This window comes from Colias eurytheme, chromosome 26, assembly GCF_061535395.1.
Source record: "Colias eurytheme isolate Ceu_HAF_F1 chromosome 26, ilColEury1 Martin Lab GWU primary, whole genome shotgun sequence".
Lineage (NCBI taxonomy): Eukaryota > Metazoa > Arthropoda > Insecta > Lepidoptera > Pieridae > Colias > Colias eurytheme.
In genome coordinates, this window is record NC_143005.1 from 3740692 (window position 1) to 3756037 (window position 15346).

Genomic DNA, 15346 nt, shown 5'->3' on the forward strand with positions numbered 1-15346 from the left:
TGCGTAGTTCTAAAGATCTATATGGTAACAGGTAGACAGCATAAAGTGACTTCAACAGTTTTATTTCGGCTACGATACTTAACCTTAACAACTGGGAAAACGCTAAGCAGAACATATTGTTATCCATACTAATATTATAAATGCGAAAGTAACTCTGTCTGTCTGTCTGTTACTCAATCACGCCTAAACTACGGAACCAATTTGCATGAAATTTGGTATGGAGATATTTTGATACCCGAGAAAGGACATAGGCTACCTTTTATTGCGAAATATTATGTACCACGAGCGAAGCCGGGGCGGACCTCTAGTAATTATATAATGTGACTGAGCATTAAACTACTTTTTAACACTTATTTAAGCAGGTAAGTATATAAGTGTTATAAAAGTAGATTATTGATTGTTAGATGTTCCTACTAGTGTACCTATTGCTATCAAAAAATTTAGGCTTCAAGTCATATCAGAATCTAAGTTCATATCAGAATCTAAGACTCCAGACTTTGTGAAGAAAATTGAAAATGTGTTTGTTTGATTAAATCTTATTGCTACGAAAAAAACAACACTGGTGTTGAAGTAAAGTTACGATCCAACTTCTAGCATGACCTTAGCAAACATATTATGTACTTGAATCACAATTAGACTAGAGTAGATAATTTTTGAAACAAAAAAAAATCGCAGTCGGATGAAACCCATTACAAAAGGAGGGGAATATGATAAAAATGTAAGGAAAAATAAATTACGGTCAATCCGAGTTCGGGAAGCGGGAGGGGGGAGCTTTAAAGAGAAAAAAATGGTTTCTCTCGATTTCCGACAAAACTACAAGTCCTATAGAAAAAAGTTCAATGGCAAAGTTGTAGGTAATTAAAAGTTCTACAACTTTTGTATTCACAATTTTTTCACATAACCTAAAAATTTAGGTGAAAAATTCAAAAAACCAAGTTTTTGGTCTTTTATTTCTATCTACTTCAAATTTTTTTTTTTCTACGAAATTTGGTGGAAACTTACTTTATTATGTCCCAAATACACTGTAATTTATTTGATTGAAAATATTTATTTTTTCGCCTTATTTTGAATTAATACCAAAAAAACAACCTAATTTTCAATCGAAAAGTCACCCGTCAAAATATCAGCTTTTTTCAAAAACTTGGGGTGCCTTTTATTCATTGAAATCTCTACTTTCATATGGTGTAAAAAAAATAAACACCACCATAGTAAATGTTCTCAGGAAATGCATACAAACAGTCTGAAAATAAGCTTTTACTAAATCAGGCACACTTCTCGAACTACCTGAAATGTTTTTATCGACATCATTTTGCTTTTGAATATGCTGTAAAATATTAAACTTAGAACAGATAATTATTTTTCTTTTGAAATATTACCGAAAAGCCGATACAAGAGAAGATATAGAGTTCAAGAAGTGTGCCTGATTTAGTAAAAGCTAATTTTCAGACTGTTTGTATGCATTTCCTGAGAACATTTACTATGGTGGTGTTTATTTTTTTTACACCATATGAAAGTAGAGATTTCAATGAATAAAAGGCACCCCAAGTTTTTGAAAAAAGCTGATATTTTGACAGGTGACTTTTCGATTGAAAATTAGGTTGTTTTTTTGGTATTAATTCAAAATAAGGCGAAAAAATAAATATTTTCAATCAAATAAATTACAGTGTATTTGGGACATAATAAAGTAAGTTTCCACCAAATTTCGTAGAAAAAAAATAAATTTTGAAGTAGATAGAAATAAAAGACCAAAAACTTGGTTTTTTGAATTTTTCTCCTAAATTTTTAGGTTATGTGAAAAAATTGTGAATACAAAAGTTGTAGAACTTTTAATTACCTACAACTTTGCCATTGAACTTTTTTCTATAGGACTTGTAGTTTTGTCGGAAATCGAGAGAAACCATTTTTTTCTCTTTAAAGCTCCCCCCTCCCGCTTCCCGAACTCGGATTGACCGTAATTTATTTTTCCTTACATTTTTATCATATTCCCCTCCTTTTGTAATGGGTTTCATCCGACTGCGATTTTTTTTATCTTTTCATTATTTTCAAAGGCTTCTACCCCAGTCTAAATAGAATAAAATGATCTAAGAAACTTGGACTATAAAAAGATCATCGTTACATCCCAATGCAATAAAACAACAATAAAATTATTATTGTTATTGTGTATGAATGAATTGGAGAATCAAATTATAATTACCGGAAGTCGCGTATGTGACAGTAATATTAAAACCTATTGTTCAATGTTATAGTAATCTTTAAATGCACATACCAAACATATAGAAATCAGTGTGCCTAAAAGGAACACGTTTGACATTCCATCATCTAATTAATCTTACTTAACAGATTCATAGTAATTTTTCAAAATTTCGTAAGATGGCCATTTACTCTGTCGTTTTAGGACTTTTAATCCAAAAAATTTCAAAAAAATGAATTCTTTATTCAACTGCATGTGTATAAATTATATCAATTCATATTTATATAAAGAGTTGAGTAATTTAACTTATATCATAATATCGTAGTTACGGTAATTGTTGCAAAAAATATGTTCTATTTTGAACTAATTAGTGTTGATAACATTTTCAGTCACTACGAAATCGCCAATCTGCCCAGACTAAACAATAAAGTGAAACAAAATACAAACTAGAACAACTAAAATACAAACTGAAATAAGTAAATAAATAAAAATAAAAAAGCCTTATATTTCCAGAAAAAAGAAACTTAAATAACATTTGTTTTTTGTTTTTACTAAACTTAACCTATATTTGCCTTGTTTATATTAATTTAAATATATTTGTAGTTTTTAGTGTTTTGTTCAGTATTTTGGTTCGTTTTCCAGAACCCCTCCTCGGGTGAAGGCCTCCTCCAACGTTTTCCATTTTTCCCTATTCAGGGCTTTATGTATCCAGTCGTGGCCAGCCGTCCTGACAATCTCGTCCTGCCATCTCGTAAGCGGCCTTCCTCTGCAGCGCTTGCCCAGAGGGCCGGTCCATGACGTTACTCTCCTTGTCCATCTCTGGTCCTGAAGTCGCGCTACATGTCCCGCCCACTTCCATTTGAGTTTTAGAGACTGGTTTAGTGCGTCAGTAGCTTTTGTTGTTTGTCTGATTTTAGTATGTCTTATTTTTTGTATCTTTCTTATGTTGAGCATACTGCGCTCCATGCCTCGTTGACATGTAGATATTTTCTGTCTTATACTGTTTGTAAATTTCCAGGTTTGACAGGCGTACGTTAAACATGGTAGGAGGCAAGACGTCATGACCTTAGATTTAATTTGTATCGCCATATTGCTTTTGAATATTTCTTTCAGGCTCCAATATTTATTCCAGGCGAGTTGTATCCGTCTTTCTACCTCTCGGTCGTTGTTTGTTTTGTCAAAGCTGATTTGTTTACCCAAGTAAATATATGTATCTGTATAATTTAATGTTTTGTTGTCAACTGAAATTTTGGGTTTTACTCTACTGTTTGTCATTAACATCGTTTTAGTTAGATTCATCTCTAAGCCGATTTGTTTGCTGTATTTATTTAGTGTTTGTAGCATGTACTGTAGTTGGGTACTTGATTCAGAGAGAAGAACTATATCGTCCGCGAAACGGAGATGACACAAGTACTTTCCACCAATATATAGGCCGCAGTTTCCCCAGTCAAGCTTCCTTATTATATACTCCAAGATAGCGATGAACAGTGTCGGGGACATCGGATCGCCCTGTCTTACTCCTCTTTGTATGGGAAATCTTGGGCCGATTTTTTCCAGTTTTACTCTTCCTGAACTGTTATTGTAAATGCTTTTAATTATCTGTATGTACTCAAAATTGACCCCCTGTTCTTCTAGAGCGTTCCAGATACTTGAATGTGCTACGGTATCGAAAGCTTTTTTGTAGTCTATGAAGGCAATATGTAGATTTCTTTGTTTCTCTTGGTACTTTTCAATCAGTAGGTCTATAGTATAAATGTGGTCAATGGTAGAGAAGCTTTTCCTAAAGCCTGCTTGTTCTATTGGTTGTTCGGGTTCTAAAATGACACTTATTCTTCGATTTATAATAGACGAAAAGATCTTGTATAAGCACGGCAGTAAGCTTATTGGTCTGTAGTTGGCGATGTCATATGGTGCTCCTTTTTTATAAATCAATATTATATTTGATTCAGACCATTGTGTAGGTATATTGGCTGATTTCAGTATGCGGTTAAACAATTGTGTTAGTGGTGTAGTCAATAAGGAACACGCTGTTTTTATGGCCTCATTTGTGATATGGTCTGGACCGGGGCTTTTTTCAACTTTTAGCTTGTTTATCGTATCAGCTACCTCCTTGTTATCTAATGGTTTTACTATGTTATCAGTTGTTGTCAGGCACTTTATGTTAGTGTTGCATTCTATGTTTTGATAAGCGGTCGTCTGGTTCTGGTTGCTGTAGAGGGTTTCGTAAAAGCTTGTTGCTATATGTAGAACGTCCCTACGCTTATTTGATATTTGTTCCCATTTTTTTAAACCTTCCACCCAAGTTTTGTTGGTTTTTAACTGTTTGAAAGCTCTTTTTGTGCTGCCTGTTAGTTTAAGATGTTTTTCTATAGTATTTGATCTGTAGCTTGCGTAGTCTTGTTTTATTCGTTTGCTTATAAGTTTGTATAACGCAGCAATTTCATTTTTAATAGTTCTTGTTTTATTTTTGTTTTGTTGTAGTATTCGTCTTCTTGCTATAAGTGTTCTAGTACTTTCTGATAGGATGTTATTCTTTATGTTTGTGTTTTGTCTAGCTTTTTGAAGACTCTGGGTTATGATGCTAACTATTTTGTCGTAGTGTGTTTGAATTGGAGTGTTTTCGTCAATGCATAATAAATCTGGTAGGTGGTAGGCGACGCATTCTCTATATTTCTTGATTTCTTCTTCGGTTGTCAACTTAGAGTTTGGGTAAGATGTGTAGCTGCTTCTACTCTTTGTTTGTTTTGTCCACGTAAATGTCGCTCTAATTGGTCTATGGTCTGAGGAGTAGCTGAGATTTAGAACTTCGATATTTTTTATCATGCTTGGTTTGTTAGATAAAATAAAATCGATCTCATTTTTGTGTTTAGTATTTGGCGAACGCCAAGTCCACCTGCGATTTGGTTTCTTTTTAAAAAAGGTATTTAAGATCGAGATTTTGTTTTCGAGAGCGAAGTCAATCAGTGTTTGTCCTCTTTGGTTTCTAATACCATATCCATGTTGTTTCATTATCAGATATTCTGCTGGTTTTGGTTGGCCAATTTTAGCGTTAAAATCTCCCATGATTATGTAAACTTGGTAAGACAAGTCGAGTGCTTTGTATATGTCAGCGTAAAAGTTTTCAATCTCTTCTTCTTTTGCTGATTCTGTGGGCGCGTACGCTTGTATAAGTGATAATTTGCTACCATGTAGATTTAAGTTTAATAGAGCGACTCTTTCACTGATACTTGTAAAACTTTCTATACTTTCTTTGTGGCGTTTGTTAATTAGAAAGCCCACTCCGTAGAGCCCTTGCGTAAGCCCCGTGTAGCAGAGAATGAAGTCTTCATATTCTTCGATTTTTGTCCCGGTACGTCGAATTTCAGCCAATCCAATTATATCAAATTTAACATTGTTTAGTGCTTCCTTAAGTTCAATCAGGTGACTGTAAGTCGACAGTGTTCTTACATTGTATGTTAATATGTATAGCTTTTGTAGTGTTTCAGGAATCACGGTTGTCTCTTTTTGTGTTTTGTTATTGTTACTTGCTAAGATCGTTGGAGGGTTTTGGTCGTTATCTTCCTCGGTGACCAGCCGTGTTGGAAGATGGTTTTTGTTTCTTTGTTGATTATGTTTGAGTGGTACATTTGTTTGGGAGGGGGGCGGTAATTGCTATTGGTTGTTTTTATTCACATTTTCGTTGTTTTGGTGCTGCAAAGTATTCTTGTCGTTTTTGTTAACTAAGTAGTTTAGTAAGCCTGGTCTTACGAAGCCTTCCGACACACTGTTTGATCTGCGTATTGGAGAGTTTGGATTTTTTGTTTTATTCTTTTTGGTGGTTTGTGAAATACGTGTTTGTTGCGGTTGATAGTTTTGAGGCTCAGGTGAGGTTGGTAATGCTCTTTTGTTGTTTGATTTTAAAACAACTAATTTATCGTATTTTATCGTGACTCTATTGCCTTTCTCGCGCTCTTTGTTTGCTTCCTTTTGTAGTTCCTTTCTTTTTTCTAAAATATATTTAGGATAGTCTTCTTTCAAGTAGTATTGGGTGTCTTTTAATAGATTTTTTTGCTTGAGAATGTTGATCTTTAGGCCCAGGGTAGTAAAAGTTACAAGTATGGGACGCGGTTTATCACCTATTTTTCCTAATCTTTTTACCTCCTGGATATCTCTGTATTCTAGTTTTAAAGATAGATATTCGTTGATGAATTTAATTATATTATTTTCAAGGTTTTTATACGATGACTCGCCCTCCTCTATGCCAAAGAATATAATGTTTCTTGCCCTTGCTTGTTTTTCCATGAATTGAAGTCTCCTTTCTTGATTTTCTACTTTTTCTTTTAAAGTTTGGTGTTTTTCTTCCCATATGGCGAATTTTTCTTCCAATTTATTTGTTATGTTTTGTGTAACTTGTTCTGTTACCCTTTCTCCGTTTTTCTGAATTTCTATTTTTTGGTCGTTCAGTTCTTTTTGGATGTTTTGCAGTGCTTTCATAATCTCCTCCATTGTGTCTGGTTTGTTTTGGTACTCGTTACGCCCTCTCTGTGCGGTAGATTGTACTGCTACGGCAATAGCACAATTGATTTTTCTGTAGATCTTAAGTTGAAAATAGTGTGCACCTTTTTTGGTAGATGGCGTTTAATTTGATTTTAAATGTAGTTTTAATACGGAGTATATTGTTACTGTGTCGCAGTAGCGCCCTTCTTCCCGAACCTTCCTTCAAGAACTCTTACACCACTTAAAAAATCCGGTTTATGGAAACACTTAGTCTCTAGATATTTAGCAAGGACTTAGCGGCAGGTTTATTACACGTTCTCACATCGACAAGTGCACTATTCTTTGCTGGGCTCTTCTCAGTTAGGTTTATATCCAAACAATTAATTTCTCTGATCATTTCATCTTATACGGGAGGCATGTCCTTTACAGGAATCTTGTTTGTAGTTTTTTCTAACTGACTGTACAGAGCTATCAGTGCTTATTAGTTATTTTCGAATTGTTAGTGTAGTTTATACTTTACGATGTTGATTCATGACATAAGTGAGTCATCTTCTTTTGTTCTGACAGCTGTTGATACTAGTAGTACTAGTACACTTGAACACTGTTAACGGTTTTTATATTGACAAAACAAAAATAATACTTTTTTGCCACTTATTATCACTGCAATGATTAATTACTTTGATTCTATGTTTATTCACAATAGTTTATGTATATTTTGCCGATAGAAACTTCACTGGTATTTTGAATAATCTTTGTATCAAGGCACGATTTAAAATTTTTATATATCACAGGAACTGTTTGACTAATTATCGAGATAACATTTACACTGGTATTTTATACGTATAGATATATTTTGAAGCACTTTTCACTCGTATTATTTAACTAGAACTATTTTTAATTTAATTAATTAGCGGAGCTCACTGATACTTGAATGACAGCTGTCATCGTCCCCTTTGTGATAAATAAGTAAATAAAGACGCATAAATATCTTCAGAACTCCGCTAGAAAAGTATAGAGTTACAAAGACAGTTTAATTAATAATTATCAATGGAAATTGTAGGTCTTCATCAACAAAGAAATAATAGCTCTTTGCTCCGGAAACTTAAATCAGAAAAAAAGTTAAATAAAAATGGCGCTCAAAGAGACAATTAGAGAGATCAAATGAACAGAGTGAAACGTCTGAAGGTATTAAGTGTCTATACAAAGTTTAATTTAAATGCTATGGACGATGTTAGTCAGTTAATTAATTGCCTCAACCAAATCCGAGTTGAGTTGGGGTACTTTATGGCTCGGTATTTGGCAGACTTTGTTTTGTGGTTGATGAGAGTTTAAGTCATTTTGGAGCAATGATTTACTATCTAGCCGATGTAAATTTTCACCAAGAATATAACATGAAAACGTCTATAAAATTATAAGCAAAAACATGTTAATCTGGGGGGCCTGGTGACCCGTAACTCAAGTATTTTATACTTATCGCGGGCACCAGTCTCTCACAAATGTTAGTGTTAAGATATATAGATTAACAATGTATGTGTTGATTGTGCATTTGTGATGAGAAAATAAATAAATTTAATTTAATTTAATCGTATGTATTAAAAATACCAATCCAAATGTCACTAAAGTTTTTCTTATGCATTTTCGTCTGTATCAAACTTCTTATCATACTCAGATAGTCTGACTACTCACATCTTAAAGAATACCTAATATTCAATTCTATGGAATCCATCCAATTAAATGTAAATGTAAAAATGTAAATCGAACAATTCATTTACCCTTTATATATGGAACACCATTTACCATTTAGGTATACTTATTTGTTCCCATATTTCCTAGCTTAACAAAATATATACTCACAGTAGGAGCAGTCAGCAGCTTCAGAGCTTCACTCAAGTGCTTCAAAGTGAGGGTATTCTTCTCCCCATCTTCCTCCTCCGTGGGCAGATGGACGGAGGACTGCCGCGACCTGAACTCGGGCTTCCGAGCACCGCCATTTGCGAATTGGAGCTGGGATGAGGCGCGACGGAATGGACACGTCATGGTTAAGTCATAGTGTCATTGTTGACCTGGAAAGAGATACCATTATTTATTACATGAAATAGTTAATTTCATGTATGGTGCAAACTTACACTTATACAACATACAATGCCACTATATTACAATATGTAGCTTTGGCTTTGTATTATTGTTCATATTTTTATATACACAGGTACAAATCTGTGAATATAAAAATACCTGGGTTTTATATTTAACAGGATAAAGCGCGTCACACACGGTGAAGATACTATAATATTTTATCTTAAGATACTGTTATATTTTATATTACAGTATCTTAACGCATCCAGTATCAGCGTTCCGACCATCATTTTTCTTTTTGTCATTGCGTACTAAGACTTCTGTAGAACCGCCATCCTGTTACAAATGACGCGAAATTTTGTGGGTCATTTGTAACAGGATGGCGGTTCTACAGGGGTCTTAGTACGCAATGACAAAAAGAAAAATGATGGTCCGAACGCTGATACCGGATGCGTTAAGATACTGTAATATAAAATATAACAGTATCTTAAGATAAAATATTATAGTATCTTTAGTGGTATTATTTATACGCACATCTCTACTATTGTATTACACAAGAATTCCACGAATTCTGTTAATTATTATGCAATGGAAAAATGCTATCAAATATTCACCTAAAACTTAAGCGAGGTTCCTAATATTTTTTGTATTTTTTAGGAAACGTTAAAGCTCAGAAATGATGTTCGCTCTTTGAAGTCTTTGTAGTACACTTTTCTAAAAATGAAAACGTATTTCCAAATTTAAATTTTCCTATTTTGTAACAAAGCACAAAGAATGTGTATTTTTAAACTCTTTTTTGCATTACACATATGGTTAAATAATCTTAAACGTAGTTCTAAAAACTAATAAACGCGCTTTAGTGATTGCATCCACTTTAGTATTTTTAATATCAATATTAACTCTGAAATAATTGTATTATCACCTGCACTGGTCCTTGATAAATGTACAAAGTTGAATTAAAGTTTTGCTTTCTATGACGTCGTAACGCAATTTTTTACATGATTTTTATGCCACAAAATAATATGAAGATAATATTTGACACAGAGCGTGGTCACAGGTGTGACCTATTTTTATTTCCTAAATTAATCCAGATTGTTCTCACGAATCTAAAAAATCGTATTATTTACATTTATCCATAACAAAATCCGAAATTAAAATACCTAGAATTTCAATTGCAATTCAAACAGCAAATATAAACTGCAAAGTTAGTTCAAAAGCAAATAGAAATACGCAGCGTAGATATTTGCGCAAATAAACTAAGCGATCATAATAACATTAAATAACTGGAATTGGAATTATACGTTCCAACAGAACTGTTCCAATAGCGTTCAAACGTTAAATTCAATAAATGTAAATTAAATAATACCTAGTGTAAAGTTTTTCAAAGTACGAGAGTTAAAAAAAATGGTTTGTACTAGAGTAGTTAACTTCTCTGCCATTGAAAAGACTCATAAATATCCTAATCGTATATTATTAATGAACATATTCCTCGACACACATCTTCGCACATTATTGGTGTATAAGCAGCCTAAAGCTTCTTCGAAAACTCAAAAAGGCAAATATGAAACGTGTGGTATGATGTACTGACTACTGAAGTAAAGAATAATTAATAAAACGTTTAATAGTTAATTAGATGTGGTGTCATAATTAATACGTATTCCATGTTAATTATAAAATGAAATTAAGACTAATTTCCACGGTAGGCGTAAAAGAATTCCTTTAATATTCAGTCCGTCATTACGGGTCCGCTACTGGTGCATTCCGAGCTCTACGGTTCACCATAATGGTTTTCCTATACTGTTTTATTACACTATACTGGGGACGATATCAATGAATAAAATTCTTATAGTTATTACTGCTCGTTCTAACTAAAGGTGTTTTAATGAATAAAATAATATACATACTGAATCCGGTATATAGTTATGTCAGTTTCGATTCCATACGTATTCATAATTTTAGTTTTTTGCAAATTACTAAGCGCAGGAGACTGAGCGCCAAATTTTTAAAATTTGTCACTTTTAGTTTAGCTTTTTTATGAGAATCATATTATTTAAAAAGTATTCAATGAATATTTTACTATCTTTAACGATGAACCTATATTATTTTATTTCAAACATAAAATTGAAGTTCATATAACAATCCGTACAAAACACACTAATAAAACAGAGATGTATCCCGTTCCACTCCAAAATAATATTATTATTATTCAAGTACTCAAGATTCGAGATAATTTAACATATTAAAGTGAAAAACTTAGAGCTAACGATGTTTGTCTAGACTAGACGGATTATATTATTCGAACACTATCACAAGAAAACGGTACACTGTATAACATTTATTCGAGGAAAAGAGATATAATTTGCTACAAAAGACGTACTTTGGGTATTGTATATTATGTCGCAGTCAAATTGTATTATTTCACCGGTTACAAACGCTTGGCATTTTGTAATATGTCGAGAATTCGTAATCAGAAGTTTTTGGTTTGGATAAGGGGTGGGTTAAGTTAGGTTTGTGTTTTTATAACTACACAGAAATAGGAGCCCCGCGAAGTAAAGCTCCGTCGGCTCGCGACCGTCTTTTTGTAGAATTTTGGAAAAGTAAATCCTCAGCATTTTCAAAATGCCGAGCATTTGTAAACGGCGAAATAATACAATTTGCCTGCGACATATACATCAAATTAAAATGGCAAATGTGTCTAGAAATCCATACTAATATTATAAATGCGAAAGTAACTCTGTCTGTCTGTCTGTTACTCAATCACGCCTAAACTACTGAACCAATTTGCATGAAATTTGGTATGGAGATATTTTGATACCCGAGAAAGGACATACAAGGCTACCTTTTATTGCGAAATATGTACCACGGTCGAAGCCGGGGCGGACCGCTAGTAGGAATATAAATTCAGATTCCAAGAATTTGTACGACATTTGGCAGGTAATTTCATTACAATTATACCAGTTTACTGGAAAGCATTAGATGGCTTTATGTATTTAAATAAATTAGATGTTCAGCTTTAAATACTGGTATTCAAACATCTTATCTTAATACTATTATAAAGGCAAAAGTTTGTATGGATGTATGGATGTATGGATGTTTGTTACTCTTTCACGTAAAAACTACTGAACCGATTACAATGAAATTTAGCACACATATAGAAGGTAACTTGGATTAACACATAGTATTAATCCAAGGTTTTATCCCGGAAATCCCACGGGAACGGGAACTATGCGGGTTTTCCTTTGAAAACGCGGGCGAAGCCACGGGTGGAAATCTAGTTTCATTATATTTAATTTCTAGTTATTTTATGTATTTTTCGATAGAACATTGAGTACGTTGAAATTTCATGGGAAGAATTTTTCTTACATATTATTATTATAAAAGTTACTATAAATCTATATTACCTACTAGCTGCTCCGCGCGGTTTCACCCCCGTGGCTCCACTCCTGTTGGTCGTAGCGTGATGATATATACCCTATACCCTTCCTCGATAAATGAGCTATCTAACACCGAAATAATTTTTAAATCGGACTAGTAGTTCCCGAGATTGGCGCGTTCCAACAAACAAACTCTTCGGCTTTATAATATGATTAAAAATTTTAATCCAAACCATTCCTTTTGTCTATTTTTTGTTATTTTTAATCGCTAACAAAATGTTAAACACACTGCTACAAGAAACGATAACGTCCAAGCAGCCCAACTTTAATTTAGGTAAAATATAAGATTGTAAGGAAACTCCTTATTGCTAATTAGACAAGATCTTTCGGGTTCGGTATAACACTATTAAATGTAACGCTACACTATTAAATGTAACGCTGATCCCTACCATTACCTATAATGCCGCAGCGTGACTCAACCACTTCGACAGAACCATTAAACTCTGTTACGCGCATGAAACAATAAAAGAAAAATCTATGCTAAAGGAAATGTTGGCATGAAACATAGATACGAATACACAAACGTTGGTAAGAATATTTTTAAGATTTTACGGAAATAGTCGGAGATTTATGACGGTTCTGCAACGCCAATTTTGTACACGTGTGACCCCATTTGCCTCGACAAATATGATGTTTTACTGATGCCCTGGAACTATTTGTTTATCCCTGAATGAGATGTAAAAAGGGCTTGTATCTGTCGAAATAATGGCGGGACTGCTAATCGGTTGGAGTAATGTTGTAAAGAATAAACGAAGGACAAGGAAATAGTAAGGCTATAGTATTATATTATATGAAATTGTGATGTTACTGCAAACTAAAAGAATGGAAGAATCGTTTTAAAAAGCGTAAATCAGGAACCTAATGAGATCTTTTGACGCATAAATAGACGGAGAGCTTAAAAATTAGCGTATATTTAGGTTGCCTGAACATCTTGAGAATTTGACTCCAAATTGTAGGTGTTACCACTAAACATAAATAATTTCAACTAAACCATGCACCCTTACTATTAATATAAATACCAACATTTAAAATAATGGCCTGAGGTGGGAACAAAGTTAATTAAATCACGACATGTTTCCATCATAATATTAAACCCACATGTATGTTAATGCGAGAAAATGTGGCTTAAAATTAATTATACAAAGCAGTTGGAGACTGTGTCAAATATACTTGAGAAGTATTTAATTTATTATGTGAATCCGCAACGTCCTGGCGTGTCAAACGGTTTTAATTGTAATATTATTAATGTTTATTATATGTATAACCCCTCATTTGCGTATCTTTATTATGGCAAGCAATTTCTTTTATAATTATTCACAGTATATTCATGCATAATAATTCTGTGCTTGTGCTATGATCATGTAAACCTTTTCCGCAAGATAGAGAGAATTTTAATAAAGCTGCGCATTTTAATAAGCATTTGTTTTTTTCTATTCGACTGAAAGAAAAAAAGGGGCATTCGAAAGGCAAGTCTCTCCTTTATTAGTTGTGGACGGTGTATAACTGACTGCGGCTGGTGTCTTACCACATATTAAAATTGACAAAAGGCACTGTATGTGTTGTACCTAATAGAAAACAAAAAAGTGTGTCGGAATCTGAACTATTATCAAATTACGAGACCTTAACATTATGTAGAGACATATAATAATACTAGGTTTCCGCCCGCGGCTTCGCTCGCGCAGTCAAAGAAAAACCCGCATAGTTCCCGTTCCCGTGGGATTTCCGGGATTGCGTAATTTTCCCGGGATAAAAAGTAGCCTATGTCCTTTCTCGGGTATCAAAATATCTCCATACCAAATTTCATGAAAATTGGTTCAGAAGTTTAGGCGTGATTGAGTAACAGATAGACAGACAGAGTTACTTTCGCATTTATAATATTAGTATGGATTAATAGTTATCCGAATTCCTTATCGTAATTAAAGTTACACTACATATACATGGATCCATAAATACAGTTTCCAATAAGAGCCATTAGAAGCTAATGGTCTTCTAGTGCAGTGATTTAAATTGGTTCCTTTTTGCTCTATACCCCCATTTATCACCCAAGGTGCTCATGAGTGCAGAAAGATCACTTTTAAATGTTGACCATTAATTGTAAAAGGCCATGTACATAAGGTTATGTTAATATTCTTGTGTTATGCTTCACTTATATGTGTAGATTAGGAATAAGATAAGGAATTTTTCTTTTTAGAAAAATAATCTATACAGCTATTGTAAAGAGATGAAGTACGTGTGTGTGTTTGTGACGTTGTAGAGATAGCCTCTGGGTCTTATAAAGATATAAAGTGCGTGCGTTTGAGAAGATGATAAGGTTAGTCTCTGGATCAATTGAACAGATTTTAACAATAGGTTAGTCACGCCACGTTTGAGTGGCATAGACTATATATTATTTTGTTTCTATATTACGTCAACTTGGGTGGAGCCGGAACGAACTAATGTAATTACAATTATAAATAACTACGATTGAGTCATTCAACAGTACATAACTTACGAAACAGTACTTACAACAAAATCTTCAGCAACTCTAACAATCTGAATAGATAGTGAATTCGTACCAATTCCCCTGATTTATTCCGTTCTGTCTTTTTGTTCCAATTCTGTTCCGATTCCTAAAACGGATCCCTCAGAGAGTTTCCCATTTTTCCAACAGAAAATGCCTGACTAACATGAAATAGCCATTCCTTGTTCACTGCGTTATTGATGCAATTTCAAAGGAATTAGCTACGGAATTTTCGTTTTAATTGACGATTTTTAGCGTTCTGGAACTTTTGATTGGAAACGTAAACGATTTGTGTGGAAATGTATTCTTTTGAACATTTGATCATACACAGTTGCAATGCTTTGGTGAATTGTTGTGTAGTTTATTATCCATATTTTATGAGTTAGTGAAATTGTTATCTCCAACCTTCGGGACCGTTTAACCGTGACCGTTTGACCGTGGAATTATAAAACTAACTTGCTTGCACGTCCTTATTACATCAACTATCTGTTAGTAAAAGTCCCATCAAAAGCGGTCCAGCAGTTCCAGAGATTGGCCGTAACAAACGGACAGACAAAAATTGCACAAAATAATATTTTGTATATTTACCTTACGCATTTAGTGAAAAGTGGATATTTGAATATTACAAACAGGCACACCAATTTTATTCATATGTATAGAAGACTATAATGT

At 33.6% G+C, this 15346-nt stretch overlaps 2 protein-coding genes across 2 annotated transcripts in view; both read right to left on the reverse strand.

Annotated features, from left to right (window-relative positions):
• The window catches only part of Gycalpha99B (guanylate cyclase 1 soluble subunit alpha 2), a 91479-nt gene extending 82775 nt beyond the window's left edge, over nucleotides 1-8704 (reverse strand). Inside the window, exon 1 of the mRNA XM_090116908.1 lies at nucleotides 8522-8704. Coding sequence (XP_089973034.1) covers nucleotides 8522-8704 — 183 coding nt within the window. The remainder of the gene's footprint in view (nucleotides 1-8521) is intronic.
• LOC149897121 (uncharacterized) lies at nucleotides 5835-7610 on the reverse strand. Its single transcript, XM_090116892.1, has one exon. The coding sequence runs from the start codon at nucleotides 6674-6676 to the stop codon at nucleotides 5843-5845; it is 834 nt and encodes a 277-aa protein (XP_089973018.1). The 5' UTR covers nucleotides 6677-7610; the 3' UTR covers nucleotides 5835-5842.
• Nucleotides 8705-15346: the final 6642 nt, after the last annotated feature.

What these genes read in the sequence shown, in the direction of transcription:
- LOC149897121 (XM_090116892.1), bottom strand. Translation starts at nt 6,676, where the DNA reads ATGGAGGAGATTATGAAAGCACTGCAAAACATCCAAAAAGAACTGAAC.